Source organism: Astyanax mexicanus, chromosome 4 (assembly GCF_023375975.1).
Source record: "Astyanax mexicanus isolate ESR-SI-001 chromosome 4, AstMex3_surface, whole genome shotgun sequence".
Lineage (NCBI taxonomy): Eukaryota > Metazoa > Chordata > Actinopteri > Characiformes > Acestrorhamphidae > Astyanax > Astyanax mexicanus.
The window spans coordinates 39,759,955-39,782,131 of record NC_064411.1 but is presented as its reverse complement, the minus strand read 5'-3'; the positions used below and the strand labels follow the sequence as shown (position 1 = coordinate 39,782,131).

Below are 22,177 nucleotides of genomic sequence, written 5' to 3'. Positions count from 1 at the left end.
GTGGTGGGGGGTAGCTAACTTAGTTAAGTCAAGCTAAGCTAAGTAAACAAAACTGTAAAAAGCATTTTTTTTTTAAGCCAAATGAGTGCTTGATGTTAATCTACACAGATTTCTCCCCTGAAAACTGTTAATTTTGGGTGAGTGGGTGGTGCTTCCATTTATTTACAGTAACCTTAGAATCCCGAATTAGCTAACGCTACACTGAGGAAAACTGAGTGTTCAGGTAAGCCAGGGCAATACTAGCTAGTCCCACGTAGCATGTTTAAACGCGGTAAATGTGTAGACTACAGTTCAGTATACTCGCCTCTTAACGGCGAAAGAGTTAGCATGGTTAGTGGCTTACACTAATGCGGCTCCAGCAGTGCTAGCCGGGGTTAGGAGAGGGCCAAAAGAGCTAGCTTAGTTAGCGGATAACGCTAATGCTACTTCAGCCTCGGTGCTGGAGAACTAAACTGAAACTCCTGTATTATGATGTACTTCAGCAGAGTGGCTTTACTGCTCCTTACAACCTGACTGGTAAAATATATGCATAAGGTGCACTGGATTAAAAGGCGCACTGATGATTTTTGGGTATATTAAAGGATTTTAAGTGCACCTTATAGTGCGAAAAATACGGTAGTTTTTTTAAGTCCAATAATTAATCAAATTTTTGTTTGCAGTCTTTATTGTCCTCCTTTCGCCTTGTATTTCAATGGTCAGAACCCCAGAAGACAACCACAGAGCAGCTGTTACTTGGGTGGAGGGTCATTCTCTTTCTTTCTTTGCACTGGCGTGTTAGTGTGTGTTGTGCTGGTATAAGTGGATCAGACACAGCAGTGCTGCTGGAGTTTTTAAACACTGTGTTTACTCACAGTCCACTCTATTATACTCTCCCACCTAAACGGTCCAACTTGTAGATGTAAAGTCAGAGACAGAAGCTCTGTAAGCCTTTGCTGCACAGTTTGTGTTGGTCATCAGTTGTCGTTCATCAGTTGTCACAGGACGCTGCTCACCGGAAATTTCTTTCTTGCGGACTATTCTTAGTCCTGCAGTGACACTAAGGTATCACTCCACCATGCCAGTGTCACTGCAGTGCTGAGAATGACCCATCACCCAAATCATACCTGCTCTGTGGTGGTCTCGTGGGTTCCTGAGCATTGAAGAACACGGTGAAAGGAAGATAATATAGTATGTAGAGAAACAGATACCTGAATACAGTCTGCAATTATAGAAATACAAAGTGAAATAAGAAAAACAAATAATATGTATTCTCCCCAATTTGCTGCACTCCCCCCATCACTAGCAATGCCCCAACACTAGGGGGATGTGGACAAGCACATGCCTCCTCCGACACAAATACAGCACCTTTAGCTCACAACAGGCTTACAATGCTAGAGATAGGGGCATATTGTTGCCCATGCAGAGAAATCTCAAAGTAGAACTTTGAAAGTGCAGGAACAGTAAGGTAGTGTGTGTATAAACACATTTTTTTAATAATCTACCTGTGTGCACTTTCAAAGTTCTCAGCGCCTTGTTTTAATTCTCAGGACCCTTGGATTTCTACCAAAGAAGTGTGGAGCTACGTTGAGCTTGTGAACAGTGCAAAAACAACCAATTCTTTTCATGGGTTACTCTATGCCCCAATCCCCAGCACTGTAAGCATGTTGGGAAAATCAGTTAAAGGCGCTGTATTTTGGAATGCTGTTCAACAAAAGTCCATACTCGTTATCATGTTTCAGTACACCCAAAGTCCATTTCACACTGGATTTCTCATTTAAGAAATTTAAGTAGAAATAAAATACATTGTCGCTTTTTAAATTTAATACAGTTATTTAAAAATAACTGATAAATAAAATTACAGCAAATTCCTAAAACAGAGAAACGGTTGATATATGGTTATTTTTCGGAAGGACTCGTTTGTGGCCAAGACAGCTCCTGCCTTTAGTTTTGGTGCAAAAATCAGAGTTTTTTATTTTTCTGTGCTACCTTATGTAAAAGTTCAATCGCTGTCATTTCAAGAGAAAAGTGCATAAGTCCAATCACAATCTTATATGCCAGATTTATAACACCACCTTTTAAAACAAAGTTACATAATCTATTAATATCTAATATAATTAACTTAAATATTGTACTAATACTGAATTTTTTTAAATCAGTTTCACACACACAGATCCCACCAGATGTTGCTAGTATACAGCCGTTTGCTTTCCAAAACACTCAACGGCATCGGGATGACCCCAGTGCGCTGCCTGTACATGATGGCATCCTGAGCCGTAATTTGGAAAGTCATAGGGGAATAGATCAACTATTAGTGGATTCACATCATGTAGACGTGCCAAATCCACCCACACCCGCAGGCCGAGCGGGAAGACGGGGATCCCCACAGCAGCTGCGCCTGCGTGTTATCCAGCTCTGAGCTGCAATGACTAAACACTCTGAGTGCTGCTCATATCAGGGCTTGATTCACCACCGTGTGTTGGAAAGCGAAAAAGGAAAAAAGGGGAGATGAGAAAAAAAAATGACTTGTACAGTGAAACAAAAGCTGATGTAAGTGTAGTTTCACAGACAAATATCACAAGGAGTGTCTCTTTAAAAAAATGGGGGAGGGGTATAGTTTCAAGTTGACAGGATCTTCAGTTACAGTGCATAAAATTAAAGCACTTACTATGCTATTAAAATAGCTAAACATTAGTGCTGTGAGATTTTTACGATTAATTTGGTTCGAATTCGAATTACAGTTTTCATGTGATTTTTAAAATGGAGTAATCTTGATTTTACATACAGACATTTTACCTTTTTAATCTAAAATGTCTAAAAAAATGCTACTCATTTCTGAAGTGTTTGTCCATGTTACCTTGGTTAGCGGCGCCTCCCACAAACCAACCCGCGCATATTTTCTAAACATTCCGCCGAGGATTGAGCTTGTATTGGAAAAGTTCTAGCACTTGCGACACAAACACCCGGTGGGAAAAAGCATATATATTAAGCTAGAAATAAATCTTACAATTTCTAAAAACTGGAAAACAATAATAATTTCTTCGGTGACTCATTTAGTGTGTTATTTCTTACTTTTCATTGAACAAACTCACGTTCTGAAGTATAAGTAGGGAGAGATAGTAGGGTGAAAAAAAAATCAATTATTATCGAAAATCTGATTTTCTGTGAAACAATCAAAGATTAGTAGTGTTGGGCAATTATGGTCTAAAAAATATCCAATTAGGGATGGTGTAGCTGTCTAATCGTGTGTTCTTACTGGCGACTGATGACAAGAAGATGAAACAGTAGTTATCAGTTTAGAACTACTAAGACCATAAACAGAAATGCTGGTAGGAACAAAAAGTTAAAATAGAAGAAATTGAGGACCTTGAAGTGCCAAATCTAGGGTTACTTACACACAGCAGGTGAAAACAGTCTAAAGTCAGCCAGCACTTTATATAAACTTCATTGTCAAGCTTTTTTTTCATTTAAAGTTCCGGCACATCTTGCAGTCCTGTCTTTTGGCCATGTGATTGGCCAATACATTAGAAACACTGAGCTGTTGTGACACAAGAGGCTTTTAAAATTATTACAACCGACACGTTTGATTAATTACTGTATGAGCTCGGTTATTTCATTAACCTGCCAGGAAAACCCTTTTTCACAGCTGTTGTGCATTTTTTCGTCTACTCACGTCTATTTTCATTTTCACTCATCACATGAAATCTGGTCTGGCTGTTAAGACTGTTGTGTCGCCACAAATTGGATGTGCATCAGATTTTAAGCTACCGTACATGATAAATTGGCTCAAACTGGAAATTAAAACGTCAGATTCAATGTTTTTTCTTTTCACACTACCACACATGACACATCTGTAGGACTGCAACTAATAATTATTTCTATAGACGACTAATCTTTTGACAATTTTTTCGATTACCCAACGATTATTTCTGCCATGTCCTCCATCTCTAAAAACAATAGAAACAACTGAACATGAGATTTTAAAGGTATTTAAATATCTAGATGTTGTTTAAACGTGGAGAGTCCTGATATTTAGCGAGTAAATATGCAATCTGTTGTGTTTAGGCACTTTTGGGGACACAAACTAAGTTTAAGGTAAACTGTGTGAGGGACCTGTTTACCCATCTCCCTTTGCGCGTCTGTCCCCAGCAGTTTGTGCAATGCAGTTCTGTTACAAATTAACGGTTAGTCGACAATGAAATTTGTAGCCAACAAATTTCAATAAATCAACATTGTCGACTATATCGACTAATCATTGCAGCCCTACACATCTGTGTCACATATTAGGTAAAAATCAGATTTGGGCCACTATTATCTGCTGTGTAAACATAGACTATGATTGGTCCAAATAATTTGTCACTTGTGGTTCTGTCGCCAAATTGCGACTAAAAATTGCATGCCCTCATGGAAAATTCTTGTTTGTTTGTGGCTTTGTCAGTGTGCATGTCAGAATGCAGTGTAAGACTTAATTGATCGAAAACAAATTTCTCACTTTACACTACATTTATTTAAGGCTAGTCTCACTATCTCTTTTAATGCAAAGATATCCAACACTTAAAAACCAATATCAATCATTAGCCTAAACAATTCACACCCATAAACTGATGAACATGAGCAAAAGAGCAAAGCTCTTTTAGTGTATGTAGAGTTCAGTGGCTGATATTCTCAGGTTATAACAAGAAGAGTGCAAGAAAACAAGTATTTGGGTACTCGTTTAGAAACTCTTAGGAATTCAAAGCCTGTAGAATGCTGTTGAGGACAGCCTGACAAACGCCTGTAGTGTGAATAAGCATTGTACTCATGACAAGCTATGCCTGTAGACTACAGGTGATCTATCTGCCACTAGGTGCCATTCAACATGAAATGGAGAAGGCTGGCCGTAAATAGCCCCAGGCGGGCATTCGGCGCTAGGTGTCGAGTGTTGGAGCAGGTCCAGTTTTTCACACGGCTTCGCATGCGGTCAGCGACCGACCATGTCTGATTCTTCGGGATCAGGGTCCTGGGTGACAAATGAGAGGCCTGGCGAACAATAGGGGCCAATCGCGGAGCTCTGAAAAGGAAACCGGTGACATGGGTGACTCGAGTGTCGGAGCTGTAACTAACACCGCCAGGCTCCAGGAAGCGAAGGTGGCTCAGGCTGCTTCACAGCCCGATCGGTTTACCAGAAAAGCTGACTCACTGCGCGAGGAAGCGGCCACTCTCGTGCGACTCGCCCCGGAGCCGGAGTGGAGAGAGTGCGATAAGTGACAGCTACTTCGATGCATTTTTAAATGCCGCAATCAATTATTGAGGGCGGCACCATTGAAAAGGCCCATTAATACTGATGAGGAGCGCGATACTCTGGACGCCGACACTTTCTTTTCAGCTCGCCTGACACCCAAGCTGGCAGCTGACCACATTGCAACGAGGCATCGCTAGCCTTTCTCCGAAGCCTGCGGGCAGTGAAAAGACAAGGGGCGTGTCTCAGATTGACCTCTTGTGTTGAACGGAGAAAAGTAACAGGATATTTTTTTTTAATCACCTTTTTATAGGTGTCCTGACGAGAGGTGGGCAACGTGAGGATATGCTAGTGTATACAGGGTATGTAATAGTTTCGTTAATACTTAGAAAACTGAAATGTACAGCTACAGTAACTTGCAGCAAGAATTGCTTGCTTTTCTGCTCTTGCTCTTTTCACATCAGTTTTTAGATGGTGATTAAAACTGAAATCACCTCAACAATCCAACAACTTAGAATCAATATGTCCAAATAATTTAATATCCACTGTGTTGCAATTATATGAATAATTATGCACCTAAATAAATGTGTATTTACATAATATTAATTAGGTGTATCAGTAAGTGTATACCAAATAGGTCTTTATAATAATAAATAATGTAAATGGAAAAAAAAAATAGTTTTGCTTTACAAATTTGTGTTTAACAAGAGAGAAAAATTGTTTGCTGTTGTACGAATTAGCCAACTAGTAGGGTTGCATCTAATTATTATTTTGGTAGTCTACTAATTGATTATTTTTTTCAATTAGTCAGCGATTACTTCTGCCATGCCCTCAATTGCTTTAAAATCAAAAGAAAATAGCTGAACAAGGTATTTAAATGCCTATAAATGTTTAAATATTTTTTAAAAAGATGGAAATATGGTTCTTGTATATAGTATATATAAATATGTATTCTGTGGGTTTGGGTACTTTTGGAGACAAAGACTAGGTTGAGTGTAAACTGTATGTTTTAAAGCCCTTATCCCTCTCCCACTGGATTTCTTTCCCCAGCACTTTATGTTGTGCAGTACTGTTTAATCAACACTGAAATTTGGAGCTTTCAGACCTCAAATAACGAAAAAAAAAAACAATAACAAAAAAAGTTCATTTTCATTTTCAAAGTTTAGAAATCAATATTTGGTGTAATAACCCTGGTTTTCATGCATCTTGGCATGTTCTCCTCCACCAGTCTTACACACTGCTTTTGGATAACTTTATGCCACTCCTGGTGCAAAAATTCAAGCAGTTGAGCTGAGGTTTTCAATTTGGTAAAATTGAAAAAAATTCATCATTTTATGTGGTCTCTTAATTTTTTCCCAGAGCTGTAGATCAAAAATCAAATACACATACAAAGTTCGCTACCGAGATGTAAAAACTTCAGGGTATTAAGTCATTTTGGAGCATTTCTATTGGTCGCTTAATCAGGAAATCAGAAGGAACTGCCACATACACATTATGTCAAACTGGGAACTGGAACAATTATTTCTTAAGACATTCCTGAACGTAGAGATTGAAGATATGATCAACTTGTCAAATTATCTAAATCGGTGATCTCTATCCCTGCCTCTGGAGAACTACCCTTCCACAGAGTTTGGATTTACCCCCAATCCATCACATCTGATCCTGCCTGACTGGATGAATTGGGATATATTGGACTTGGACTCCTTGGACTTGAAACCTGTGGTATACTACAAGTTTGGGGAATCCCAGAATCCATGATCAAGCATATGAGTAGAACAAAATACGAATTAATATCTGTATTATTGCTAATCCATCCTTTTTTGGACATTTAAAAAACGTTTGTTTTTATTGATGAAATATACAATACATCGAAAGCCATTAAGTCGTTTGCCCCGAGGCTACTAATGTCTGTGTAGGGAGGCAGTCAGTTAGCAGATGCCTAGTGCTGCACTACCGAAGTTGAGCATGCAGGTTGTTTACATGTGACGTCAGAAGTTTTCCAGAAGGATTAAGTATCCCAGCGTTCCAGTAAATCTAGTCCCTTTGTGACCTAATCAGATCACTCACTTTCTTTCCATAGACACTCATTTGCGATGCACATAACTAGAGGTTTCATTTCAGATACAGCCCACACTTTCTGCTCGGAACAGGCAGCCAACCTGCGGAGCCGTTATGGGAACCTGTGACTGGGAAGTCACTGAAAGTCATAGGAAAGTTGGGAGTAAGAAAATAAAAATACATTCATGAATTCACTTGAATAAATTTGATGACATTTACCAGCAAGACTTGAATCAAAGAAGTTAAGCAATCCGGTTATAGTGATTGCAAGGTAATGGAAATCGGAAACAGCACAATGTGTAAACGCATATCAACCTAAAGGGTTTAGTCAGTTTCCACTCAACTTTCTCACTGCCTCACTGCCAATCAACACACAGCAAATGCCAAAGTCATGTTTGATGGGATATGGCACAGTGTAATTACCCTTTCTACGATATTGCCTCCAGTATTTTAGGAAATTGAATGGCTGTACGCCTGCAAAATTCCAGAATGTGAAAGACTTCACAGCACACTCTACAAACAATGAAAAAAAGAAGAAGCATCACCTCTTAAGCTTTCCTTTATTTCCTTTTTTTACATCAGATGCAAATATTCTATCCTATTGTATCACAAAATGTATTTTGCAATGTTGTTTTCAATGTGATTTTTAATTATTAATTTACATGTAAAGACTTGTGTTTAAACTCCAACCACTAGTGTTTTACCCTGTCTTTTGATCCCACTGTTATAATTCACTGATTCTTGAGAGAGGGTATGCACACCTCATCAGGAACAAACAATATGGAAGAAATATAAAGGAACTACAGAAATAAACATATAAAAAAGGTTATTAAAACATTAAAGGTCATATTGGTATTTACTGTGATCAGTAATTATAGTTTAGCATTTGTTGAGACCATTTGGAGACAGAACGTCTTCTTAAAAAAATACAAATTTATGTCATAATCTAATGTATTTTTTTTAGATAAATTTGTAAAACGTGGTAATGTGGTAAAAATATTATTCTATTCGATTATTACTTTTTTATTTTTACTAAAGTTGAAATGATTATCTCCTATCTGAGGACAACTGATTTTGTAGAAAACAGGCCAGCATATAATTATTAACAATTAAAAACTAACCTATAAAAAACCTTACATGTTTGTAAAGGATTCTCTGATTATAAACTTGATTCCTGAAAATTTTATTAATTTCCAAAATAATTCTTGGAAATACACAGCACAAGTGCAAATGAATAAAAATGCATACTTTACATTTGTAAATATATTTTATAAATTTAAAATGTGGAGGATATCAAAACAATAACATCTTAAATAATTAAATCACTATATTCTGTAATATAACATTTCTTCATGGCTAGAAACATTTCAGCAATATAATATAATAAAATTAAACCATTACTTGAGTAATTTCAAGTAGGTTGTAATTAAAAAGGTGAAATAGAAATGAACAAAACAATTTTAAATAAAGCACCACATTTAAACCTACTGTGAAAGCATTTCACTGTTGTAAATAATAAAAGTCTTACAGTAAAGACACTACATATGGACTTCAGCTCAAATTTAACCCTAAACAAAACATCAGAACTTACTGGCACAGTTCTTAAATCAATAAACAGGAAGTTTACAACAAGCAGCAGTGTTCCATGGCGTGCAAACATCATACATTTCTCATAAACCAAGAGATCTAAAATGTGGTTTATGATCACATGAAGACTGGATGATACAATTACTTTGCAAAACGTTCATAAATGCTGCACCAGCTAAAAAACCTGCGCGTATACCAAGGAAAATATATCTGCTGGCCAGGAGTTAGAACTTCTACAGAAATGCTCAGGTTTCAAAGATGACTCTACTACTTAAACAAACAAACAAAAAAAATGTTCTTTTACATTTTCAATTTTCTAACAGAAACAAAATCTCTACAGTACAATTTTAGATGAATTATAACTATAACTAATTATAACTATGTCTAAAGAATTTACACTTATAAACCAACTTTAATTACAAAGTAACCTGACACTGCATTATGATTATATAACTACTATCTAATTAATTGTTAGTTTCTTATATTACTGTATAATTCATTACACAATAAAACCTACAATGTACTTGCCCCAAGCTCATCTATTTGACTTTCTTCTTTTTGTTTTTAACTCTCAGTCTATATTATAACTAAAACTCTAAACTCTAAAACTATGTGTAGTTATTAAGTTAATTAAATAATTAAAATTTATTTTGCTTGTATGTTCTGTAATTAAGTGCAATTCTTTTACTTCTACAACACAATTTTCAACTAACAGTATATTCTTTTGAAAATGTTTGGTCAAATTACATGATTTATTGTTTTTTTTTTATGTGTACTGCAAATATGATATTCTAATTTTAGCATACTGGAACAAGTTAAGCAAATGAAAAAGAAAGTACATGGGTTTGTTTACTAAAATGTGCAGACATGAAGAAATTTGAAAAGTTTTAAACATAGAATATCAATAAAAAATCATTTAACTTAATTACTTAACTTAATTAATTACTTAAATTAACTTAATTTAATCATTTAAAGTCCAACTTGTGCATTTCAATAGCTGGACAAAGGAAGTGTTAAATATAGGTTAACACTGACAATAAACTAAATGTTCAAAATGTTCTTAAAAAAAAAAGCATTTTTCTTAAGCTGAAGTTCAAAAATTAATAAACAAATTCTAAAAACATTAATAGAAATTATTTTCTATAAATATTATTTGTTTTAAAACGACTTATCTAATCATTTATTTTTTAATTATTTGTCTCAACTTTTAATTTAACCAGGTAAAACTTTAAGAATACGTTTTGTTTACAATGGTCCTGGTAAACAGTAGATGCCACTTAAGAAGAACCAGCATTTTAGAGAAATGTAGATTAATCAGTGGACAAAACGACTCCACTACCCTTCTCATTATAAACGTACTTCTAGAACAAGCTAAAGACAAACTTAAACTCTGCAAGAACAAATAATCGCAAATGCGCAAGTTACAGGTCCCCCCCCTACCCTTCAGTAAATGTGGTCCACTCATGCAAACAGAAAATAAATTCTGACTAAAACCCCACCTGCTGGTAATTGCTGATCAAAAATAACAAGCACATCTCAGGTGTTCTTACTACACGCTTTTTTTCCTGATATACCTGATATATCCTGAATGGAATGTAGCGGAAGCCTCCTTCCTCAGTGGGATATTCCATCAGTTTGCGGTTCATGGCCCAGAACTGGTCAAATTTATCTGCTGAAAAAATATATATATGTATACCATGTCAATGAAATTACTTTTAATACATATCCACACACATTTATTCTTTCCCATTACCCACACAATCTAAAAAGCTTCCCTTGTGTAAAAAGAATTAGAAGGACACTGTAAAAGCTGTGAAACGCAATGTTTTGAGGCACACCCACAACAAGACGTGGTCGTGAAATGACACAGAAAGCTGATCTAGGCCTAATACAATTATTCATCAGTAGAGCTGTCACATTAAACACAAAAAATTAATGATTAATCTAACCAGCCCAGTACTACCCATCTATTACCAAAAATTAGTTTGATCAATTCAGCTTGCAAAAGCAGTTAGCCATTAGCAATAATGCATAATGCACACATAGCTCTGGCATGTGTGAGCGACTTCTATAATAGATTTGTAACATTTAGGTGAAAACAGTAGAAGCTATAATTAATTTGTGTAGAATTAAAATAAATATACAGTATTAACAGCATCTGTTGCTGACTGATGTTCATTATAGGCAGCTGTGTGGCAAGTGTATGCCAGTTATTCATTCATTCGATCCTCAGTTAAAATCTGACTGAATTTTAGAGTCTAAAATGCTTTAGATGATGTGTGATTAAATGTGATAAATTTAGATTAAATCACAGATAATGTAATTAATTATTAATTTTTGTCACCTGTCAGCACTAATAATTAGAAATAATCACAATGAGGTTGGAAAACAAAAAAGAAAGTTTTTTCACTGTGCATTAATCTTTAATTATAAGAACATTCATTTGCACATAACTGTACGTCACTGATAAATTACAATAAATACTTTAAAAACATATTGAGCCTAAATATTACAAATATTTAAAAGAATTTAATCAGCAACATTTTGATTCTATGTAATACATTTGTTACAAGAATTTAGTGTTTAATTGGCAACATTTTGATTCTTAAAGGTTCTGGTTAGTACCAGAGTTAATGTGGGGCGTCAGAATTCCAAAACAAGCTCAAATTAACCTGCCATTTGTGCTCCATAAAATAAACATCACCATAATATGTATTATGTGAATGATTACAGATATTATGTCTGTAAGTTTATTCTGAGGTTTTTAACATTTAAACCTTGAATGTACAAGATATTACAATGAACACACACACACACACACACACACACACATTATATATATATATATATAATATACATATATAACAAAACAAACTGTACTACTATGACAAGTGATTTTAATGGCTTGGAATTACCCTGTGTGTAAACTACAAACTCCACAGTGGAAAGCATTTAACCCAAATATCAAAAACTCCTGTTCTTATTTCTTGTAATACTTGATGTACTGAAACTATTCATCACATTCCATTACATCTAAAACCTGCCGTATGCTGTTTATGATTTGTGCACTTAATGATTTGTTAAACTGCTGGTTAGAGCAGGAAGCAGATCAGAGAGGGCGACATGTGCGGCTCTGAGATTTGTGCAGCAGAGATCACAGCTTCTCCAGGGTGTTAGAATTCAGGACTAACAACTGTTACTTTCTCTCTGCTCCCCCACCCCAACCCCACCCCACCCTGACCTACCCTTCACAAGGTCACACATCTCCTCCTGCCCTGCCGGCACACAGACAGTTGAATACTGAAACTTAGTATTCAAAGCTCTCACTCGTCTTCTCGTCACAGCTTTTCATTTTCACCTTTAATTAGGAACGAAGACTTTTCTGTTTCTCTCGCTTCAGCGGACTCACTCTCACATTTGAGTTTCAGCTGTGCACGCCTTCTGGTTTCCTCAGTTCAAAAAACATTCTCTGCACTAAACTAAACTATAACCTCTGCCTCGTGCAGTGTGTGACCTATGCTTAATAGTATGTCTTTTTTGCTGCACGTGCAGCAGTCCAACGCTGATAATGTGAGATTCCACCTTTGCATACAACACGCTTAGTGCTGAGTGTTAATGATACATTTATATACTGCAATATTACACTAAAATTAAATCTTACCTCCACTGTGTATACTAGAAAAAACAGCCACACTCTTCTATACCGAAATTTGCGCGTAAGAATAAAACTTTTACTAAGCAGTTGCTGCAAATGTTAAAATAATTATGCATCATGTTGCATATTGTATGTGTGTCTTGACAAATGTTTTTATTGATGTCAAATAAATGCAATTGTTGCAAATACTAATATGTTTATGTAATTGTTCTATATGTTACTACAGATGTAATTGTTACTTATGCAAATACAGACATAATAGTTTTTAGTTACACATTTCTAAAATGACAAAACTGACAAAATGTATGGATTTATTTGAAGTTATTTTACATTTTTAGTTTGAAATTTTATTAAAGATATATTTGCTACTATGTAACGGCTACAAATTTTATTGTGGAGATAATTCTTATGCAATTGTTATAAACATTATTATGAATAACACTTATTAAGCAATTGTATGTATTGTAATTGTAAGTAAAATTTGTTCCAAATGTATTATTATGGATGTAATTAGTACTATGCAAATTTTACATATATCATTTAGATTATAAAGTTGTAAATGTTTAATGTTTACAAATAATATAATCGAGGCAATCTATTACATAATTGTTACAAAAGTTATTTTGCAGGTAACCGTTATAAAATTAAAATATGGTTATGTAATTGTTCCAGTTGTTACTAATGCAAATACAAACAACTGTTTTTCAAATTATTACACATTACTTTGATTACGATACTGTTACAAATGTTATTATGTATATATTTTTATTAGGCAATTGTTACATGTTATTTAGAAAAATTAACAAAGATGTACCTGTTATTATTAGATAATTATTATGGAACTTTTATAAACATCATTATGAATAACACTTATTGTTATAAATGTTGGTGTAAAATTTGTGCATGTTATTTGTTTAAGTTATTTGTTTGTTTACTATGGATGCAATTAGTACCGGTACTAATGCAGAATTTCCAAAGCATGTACAAAACTTAAATAGTATCACAGACACAATTAGCTAAAAATATTATGTATGTAATTGTTAAAAACATTATTATAGGTGGAACTGCCACTTTGCTAATGTAATTTTTCACATCTTATTTTGGTTGTAACTGAACTTAATGTCATTGTAATTAACATTTCTATGGCTGCAACTGTAACCAATGTAATGACTCGCTTTTACCAGTCATAACCAATTAAAGGTTTTGTTTATTTATTTATTAATATATATATATATATATATATATATATATATATATATATATATATATATATATATATATATATATATATATATAATTTTTTTTTTTACAGCCCACCAGTGTGTTTTATATTTTAGAATCCATTCAGACGTCCTCCCTAATGAAATCCCTTCATCTATGATATGTGAAGAGCAGCCTCAAGTGTGCTGTTACCTTGTGAAAATGCTCCTCACAGAATAATGCTCATTAATTGCAACTTGAGAACACTAAATGGCGCTCTGCTAAAACAATGGACCAAAACTGCATCTGGCTTAAAATAGCAGATAACAATGCATCTAAAATATGCCTGGATTTATGTCCCATCTTTAACTGATAAAACATCCAATCCAATACCTAAATTCTATTAGGTGTGGGCAATAATTTCATTGTTATTGTCATACATAAGTGTAACACCAAAACTACACAAAATAGTTTTGTTATTTTGATTTTTTCAGTATGTCCTGTTTAACTGGATTTAGTGCAAAATATTAAATAATTAACTTTGCTATTATTAGATCTTGAGTGCAGCCGGTAAATTTTGCAAATTATTTTGACATACTTCATGCGTCATTAAAAGTCTATCAGCATCATGATATTCTTATTTCTCTACCTGTTAATAAGCTCCAGAACAGTGAGCTACTTCCTCCTGCACTCGGGCTACTCTTACCGTTCTGCAGGCCCATCCACAGCTGCTTGTGATCCTTCTTCTGCATGTCGTTAATGACCTGGCCTTTATGTTTAAGTGCATCCGCTTCTTTAATGCTGGACATAAAATGGGCCTCTATCACAGAGCTGGAGGAGCAGTGGAGGATGTCTCTCTCAGGAAAAGCCTGAAAAACAAACACTGTTTTATAGTAGCAGTCAAAGACAAAGTCTCTAGATGGTCACAGAATTAGTCCACATACCTTAAAATGCACAGTGACACTCCAGGGGAGAGCAGTATTTGAGGCATGCAAGTCAAACAACACTCCAATCGGGTAGTGCCTTAAAAAAGGAAGAAAAAAAATGAGAGAAAGTAAAAGACTGATGATAAATGAAATGCAGGCTTGCCCAGACACTTTACACTACTATCAAAATTCTTAGCCTGCATCGCCATCTAGTGGCAGATCTCAGGAACTGTTTAAAAAACAGCACCAAACTGATTTTTTTTTAAAAACATTTTTAAAATCAGGCAAAGCCCATATCCAAATCAACCAAATATCAAGAATATCATGCTGTTTGATTCTTAAGTAATTACATAATACAACAAATCTTATTACAATAATATTTCTATTTATTTTCTGAATCAAACAAACAATTAGAAACAATTTACACACATTTAGCATTTTTGCACAATAGAATAATTATATATGGACACAGATGAATGCTTTAAATGTGGAGGGGCATGTCTCTTAAGGCTGTGCATGTATTTACACTTAGAAAAGCAACACAATTAAATATTTACAAACAGTACAAAATAAATTCAAAATTTTTAACTTTGTTTTTTTTTTAACTTTTGATGTAAGTCTTGTTGTGTGTTTTTATTTAAAGGAAGTTGGGTTCATTGTTGGAATTTGTGTTCACAAATTTTCACAGAATTTGTTTCTTTAAGCATGCAATGACACAAAAATCATAATCTTTATGAATAATAAATGAATAATAAAATCTAACTTTCCAAAGTGCCAAGTTTAAAAAGAAAGGGTCTGATATTGGAGGCACAGATCAGAAACAAAAGACAATAATAATACATATTTCTTTCCAGAAACTGAGCAAATTCTGTCATCACTTACCATTTAAGAGGTGTACCTTCATATTCAAACCACATCTCCCCTACATCCTCTGTCTTCACTACTTTCAAAAAGTGCTTCTTAACCTTATCGGTCACCAGCGTCAAATAACTGACCCTTGGAAGGAGGAGCTGGAAAAAGAGAAGATGAAAAAAAAAATACAGTGTAAATGAGCATGACCAAGGACTACAAATCTAAAGAAAATATTAACACAAAGAAAGCCTGAACCAGATTCTGAATTATCTGTATTAAATAATCACATATTAGTGACTTCTATTCCAATCGAATGTGACCTCTATTCTGATTGGCCGAAACAAAAGCAGTCCTGGCTAAAACACTACCTTTAACATACTAGCGCAGCTAAACTGATACATGTAACACTCCAATTTAGCAAAACAAATTGATAGAAAGCATGACGCTTTTGAAGCTTTAAAGCTATTCTATTGGTCCATTAATAGCTAGCTCTTCCATTTTCACAGCTTCAGCACACTGTTTGCGTGCTGTTGTCTCTATATGGTAACCACAAGTGTGGAAATGGGACTGGGGGAATGGCGGTGGGCAGTTTGGGAGGCTAATTCCCACACATTACCATGGGGTACTTTACAGTTCACATAAAAAAAATACTGGCTGATGGTCTAATGACAAGAGCTGCCAATGCTTGAAATATGATGATAAATCCTGATCATGTTTTTTTGGAGTTTGTACAAATGTTATATTAAAATGTTAGAAGTTGAAACAGTGTTTTTTATATTAAATACATACATACATACATACATACATACATACATGTTTCATACTCTTCAAAACTGCACTTATAACAGGCCCTTTAAAACCATAGAAAGTTTTTACTTGTTTAACCAGCTTTGCTGGTTCACACCACGATACTTACATAAAATGGTTCTGCCTCCCTCTCTGTGACCTCGTCTGGGTACAGTGTAAAACATGTCGGTATCCGTCCAAACCAAACGTCTCGCAGCACATCCTTGTCATCTGCCATTATCTTGTTTCTCCAGGTGACACATATGATGCTTTCAGTTCTCACACTGCCAAAGAGAAAAGAAGTGACTGAGTGCTTAATATTAAAGAGTTAATATGAGCTGTAACACAGATACATATCTCACAAGTACAGCCATTCCACAATTCAGTGTGGAGTTCATCATCAACTCCACTCAAACAAAACATAACCTGTACTGGTCACAATTTAAGCTTCCAACTTAGCTTAAGCTGTTAAGTCTGTTTTTTTTTTTTTTATCAGTAAAAAGGTAACTAGCTAAGTTTACGAACAAGTAAATAGTTTGACTTGATAGGTTAGTTGGTAAGTGACTAGTGTCTAGCAGCTGGGCAGGTGAGCTAAAATTGTTAAGGTTTTTATTTAGCAGGAATACGGATTTAAACTTTTGAACTTTTCTAGACAAACTCATTATAAAGCAATACTACTGAAGTGTGGAAACATGGAACTAAACAAATTATTCTTTAAACAACATGTTACAAAGATACTGTTACAGTAGCTAACCCAGAGCTAGTTGATATTGTACAATTATGATATTCTTCAAACGTATAAGCGATTCTTGGTTACGATTAAGATTTCTAGTTCATACATAATAACTTACGTTTTTTGTTTGTTTTTTTGTAATAGTAAGAAAACCCCTTCACTAACTTACATGCAGCTTTTATATTAAACACGGCGTAAACATTACCTCCTTGTATTTCATTTAAGAAAAAAATAGGGTCAAATATGAACGTGACTGCCACATAAAAGATTTATTCACAGGTTTCTGACAGAAGCACTGAGATTCCCTCTGGTAGCTGCTACAGGGGTAGAAAAAATAAGAGACCACTTAAAAATGATGAGCTTCTTTGATTTTACCAAACTAAAAAACCTCTGGAATAAAATCAAGATGATGGATGATCACAAGACATTAAATCAAGCCGAACTGCTTAAATTGTTGCACCAGGAGTGGCATGAAGTTATCCAAAAGCAGTGTGTAAGACTGGTGGAGGAGAACATGCCAAGATGCCTGAAAAAAGGGTGGTTAAAAAACAACTTTTTCCACCAAATTTTGATTTCTGAACTCTTAAAACTTTATGAATATAAACTTGATTTCTTTGCATTGTTTGAGAGCAAATAAATGCTCTAAACGAGAATGTTTTACTTGGAATTTGGGAGAAAATGTTGTCCGTAGTTTATAGATTAAAACAACAATGTTTATTTTACTCAAACATATACATATAAATAGGAGAATATTTATAAAATCAGAGAAAATGATTCAGAAACTGAAGTGGTCTCTTATTTATTTATTTTTTTCCAGAGCTTTTTAGACAGGTAACTAATTACGCTAGCTTAGTTTACAAACAAGTAAACATGTTTACTAGGTTAACAGCTAGTATCTAACTTAGGCTGTATTCGGAATGGCATACTACATACTACTCGCGTACTAAATCTGCCTAAAGCCAGTATGCAGTACGCAGTATGCGACCAAACTGAGGATCTGTAGTGCACTACAGGTACCCGGATGGTGTACTACTCCGCTCCGATTTCGCAGTGTGCATGGAGAGCTGTCTTCGTGGTGTACTGCATCCCAACATGCATTGCGGCTGGCTCCTCCAGCTCGCTTCAGAAAAAAACAAGATGGTGGCGAGTGCGAGAGATTTTCAAATTATGGAAATATATATATTTTTAAATTAAGGGAATTATTTTGGAAAGTATCGGCTCACCGCTGTCGAGCCCCTCCGCTGCCGCGGCCGCGCGCTCTCCGCGGCCGGGCCCCTCCGCTGCCGCGGCCGCGCGCTCTCCGCGGCCGGGACCCTCCGCCGCCGCGGCCGCGCGTTCTCCGCGGCCGGGACCCTCCGCTGCCGCGCCGAGCGCTCTCCGCCGCGGCCGGGACCCTCCGCTGCCGCGCCGAACGCTCTCCGCGGCCGGGACCCTCCGCAGTGTGCAGCAACATACAGTTTTAATAAATTATTCTGTTATTTTAATAAATAATTACCTCAGTTTTATAAATTATTATGTTATTTTAATAAATAATTCCCTCAGTTTTAATAAATTATTATGTTACTTTAATACATAATTCCCTCAGTTTTAATAAATGATTGTTATTTTAATAAATAAGTCCATCAGTTTTAATAAATTACTCTGTTACTTTAATAAATAATTCCCTCTGTTTTAATAAATCGTTCTCTTTATTTAATAAATAATTCCAATAAATCGTTCTGTTAATTTAATAAATAATTACCTTTGTTTAAAAAATCGTTCTGTTGATTTAATAAATAATTTTCTCAGTTTTAATAAATCGTTCTCTTTATTTAATAAATAATTCCAATAAATCGTTCTGTTAATTTAATAAATAATTACCTTTGTTTAAAAAATTGTTCTGTTGATTTAATAAATAATTCCCTCAGTTTTAATAAATCGTTCTCTTTATTTAATAAATAATTCCAATAAATCGTTCTGTTAATTTAATAAATAATTACATTTGTTTAAAAAATCGTTCTTTTGATTTAATAAATAATTCCCTCAGTTTTACTACATATTTTTCTTTTAAATAAGGGAATGATTTGAATACAAATTAATAAAATTGTTTCACTTGTGCAACGTGTCTCATTTCTTTTATTGTTGAGATTGTGTAAATATGAATGAGAGTTTGTTTAAATGTTTTCTTCTTGATGGTACTTACATAGATGAAAATAGTAATCTACTAAAATAAATAGGAAACCGTATTTAAATATAACTGGAACTTTCTTGGGTTGTTTCTGTTTACAACTCACTGTGAGGAATTCGGAGCACTACAGAGGACTGACTGGTGTGTCATGGGGCCATGTAGGGTACTACAATCAAAAGTGTTGCAGTACCGAATACTACATACTGGGCAGTGTGTAGTATGCAGTACATACTAGTGCAGTATGCAGTACGCAGTATAGTAGTATGCCATTCCGAATACAGCCTCTGTTACTTTAATAAATAATTCCCTCTGTTTTAATAAATCGTTCTCTTTATTTAATAAATAATTCCAATAAATCGTTCTGTTAATTTAATAAATAATTACCTTTGTTTAAAAAATCGTTCTGTTGATTTAATAAATAATTTTCTCAGTTTTAATAAATCGTTCTCTTTATTTAATAAATAATTCCAATAAATCGTTCTGTTAATTTAATAAATAATTACCTTTGTTTAAAAAATTGTTCTGTTGATTTAATAAATAATTCCCTCAGTTTTAATAAATCGTTCTCTTTATTTAATAAATAATTCCAATAAATCGTTCTGTTAATTTAATAAATAATTACATTTGTTTAAAAAATCGTTCTTTTGATTTAATAAATAATTCCCTCAGTTTTACTACATATTTTTCTTTTAAATAAGGGAATGATTTGAATACAAATTAATAAAATTGTTTCACTTGTGCAACGTGTCTCATTTCTTTTATTGTTGAGATTGTGTAAATATGAATGAGAGTTTGTTTAAATGTTTTCTTCTTGATGGTACTTACATAGATGAAAATAGTAATCTACTAAAATAAATAGGAAACCGTATTTAAATATAACTGGAACTTTCTTGGGTTGTTTCTGTTTACAACTCACTGTGAGGAATTCGGAGCACTACAGAGGACTGACTGGTGTGTCATGGGGCCATGTAGGGTACTACAATCAAAAGTGTTGCAGTACCGAATACTACATACTGGGCAGTGTGTAGTATGCAGTACATACTAGTGCAGTATGCAGTACGCAGTATAGTAGTATGCCATTCCGAATACAGCCTTAGTTAACTGAATTCGTTAGCTTAGCTAAGTTAAGTGACTAGTGTCTATTAGCTTACTTAACCTAGGTAACGTTAACTGTTAAATTGTTAGTTTTTTTTTTTTTTTTGCAGGAATAACTTTACTGATACAGGAAACTAAACTTTAAAAGACAAAAAAAACTCATTATAAAGCAACATTGCTGAGAACTCAGGCATTAGACCGCCTTATTTAGAAATAAACGAGTTATTCTCAACACAGTATACTAAAAAATAGTACATCTGGGTTACAGTATCGAACCTAGGTAGGTTAGTTAGCTGGCTAACCAGCTAGCTGACTAAGCAGCCCAGCTAGACAGCTAAGCTAACTAGTTAGCTAACTAGTATTACCTAGACCAATACTATGATGTTAAATAGACAGTTATCAAATGTTCATTTAGCCACAAAGCACCATTAGAGGGTCTTTAAACGAACCCCTTAAATAAGAAACAACATTAAGCTGTTTCAGAAGAACCAGGCGAGCAGTAAGTGAAGCTATAACTGTAACGTCAGCTAGCTGTTTATAGCTAAGCTAACCTTGCTAACGCTGCGTTAGCCGCACAGAAACCAGCCCCAGGCGGCTCCGCTGTTTGACAGCTACGGAGCTAGGCTATCTTAGCTTAGCTTTAGCTAGGTGAGATTAGCTTGGTTGTTTTCATACCTTTAACTCGTTAACGGATGAACTCCCAGCTCTGCTTCTCCTCTGAGCCTCTCGTTCACCTGCTGGCACACGGACCGCGCAGCCAAGTTCAGGACTTTTAATAGAGAATTAAAAATATCCTCGCAGTAAAAGATAAGAGTCACATGTCAGCGCGAGCGCAGGAAGACGCTGTTTAAAAGCAGGTGCGGTTAAAGCTGATGAAATGCGACATTAGCCGGATATAACTAGCTGGATGGTTAATATAGGAATAAACCAGCAGTTTATTCCATCTGCCTGTAGGTTCTTATCATTTTCCTTTTCTTCATATGCCTCTTCTTCCTATTTCAGCTCTTCTTCACCACAGTTCAGTTTCAGTTTATCACCCAGCCCGCCACCTATAGGTACTGTGATGTGTACAGCCATAAGGGCAGGTCCAAGAAAACAGGTCCAATTCTTGGTGAAAATGTAATGCTGTCCGTACACTACACGACTTTGAAAATACTCTGAAAATACTTTAAGCAGACTAAAGTCTGACACCCTCTCACATACTAGTACAAAGACTGGGAAACTATTGGCAAGACTGCAACTAGACTCTTTCTGAGATTATTTCCCATCATGCTTCTGGTGAAGTTTACATATAATACATATTACATAATAAATTACAAATAATGTTTATGTATCAATATAACTCACAGCTTTTGTTCCCATCAACAGTTTATTTTTCTGCCACACTATTAGTTCTTTATATTTTTTAATAGAATACATTTTGTGTCCCGCTCTGCCTACAAGATTATCTTCCCCTCTTTTTTTTTTTGCTAAAATCACTTTTCACTGTGATGTATTGCCTTTGTTTTATATAGAATTAATGCAATAAAGAACATCATTTTTGCAAAATAACACTTCACAATAGATAGATAGATAGATAGATAGATAGATAGATAGATAGATAGATAGATAGATAGATAGATAGATAGATAGATAGATTCTATCTATCTCTGCTGGAGAAAGATTTCTGGCGGCTGGTTTCATGTAGATGGCTGACAATTAGCATGCAGGTAGTTAAAGCAGTACTAAAGAATATGAGTCGGTTAGTTGGTCGGTGTGTTTAGAATTTTTGACGCTTTTAAGCATTCTACTTTACATAATCAAAACGGGCCCGCTAGAGGGCGCTTCTGCAGTACTAAAACTACGAGCCAGAAGCACCAAACATCTCTAGTTTTGTTTCACTGCATAAAAAAAGACGGTAAAACGTGCTACAGTGTTTAAAGCT

General features: G+C 34.9%; 1 protein-coding gene across 3 annotated transcripts in view; it reads right to left on the bottom strand.

The window, feature by feature from the left end:
• atg5 (ATG5 autophagy related 5 homolog (S. cerevisiae)) overlaps positions 1–21,407 on the bottom strand; it is a 41,904-nt gene extending 20,497 nt beyond the window's left edge. Inside the window, exons 1-6 of one of the 3 annotated variants that reach the window (XM_022679090.2) lie at positions 20,929–21,407; positions 16,389–16,542; positions 15,503–15,630; positions 14,639–14,717; positions 14,401–14,563; positions 10,414–10,511 (exon numbers count right to left, since the gene is read on the bottom strand). In XM_022679090.2, coding sequence (XP_022534811.1) covers positions 10,414–10,511; positions 14,401–14,563; positions 14,639–14,717; positions 15,503–15,630; positions 16,389–16,496 — 576 coding nt within the window. In that variant the 5' untranslated portion in view covers positions 16,497–16,542; positions 20,929–21,407. The remainder of the gene's footprint in view (positions 1–10,413; positions 10,512–14,400; positions 14,564–14,638; positions 14,718–15,502; positions 15,631–16,388; positions 16,543–20,928) is intronic. The other 2 variants (XM_022679088.2, XM_022679089.2) reach the window with 2 other exon arrangements.
• Positions 21,408–22,177: the final 770 nt, after the last annotated feature.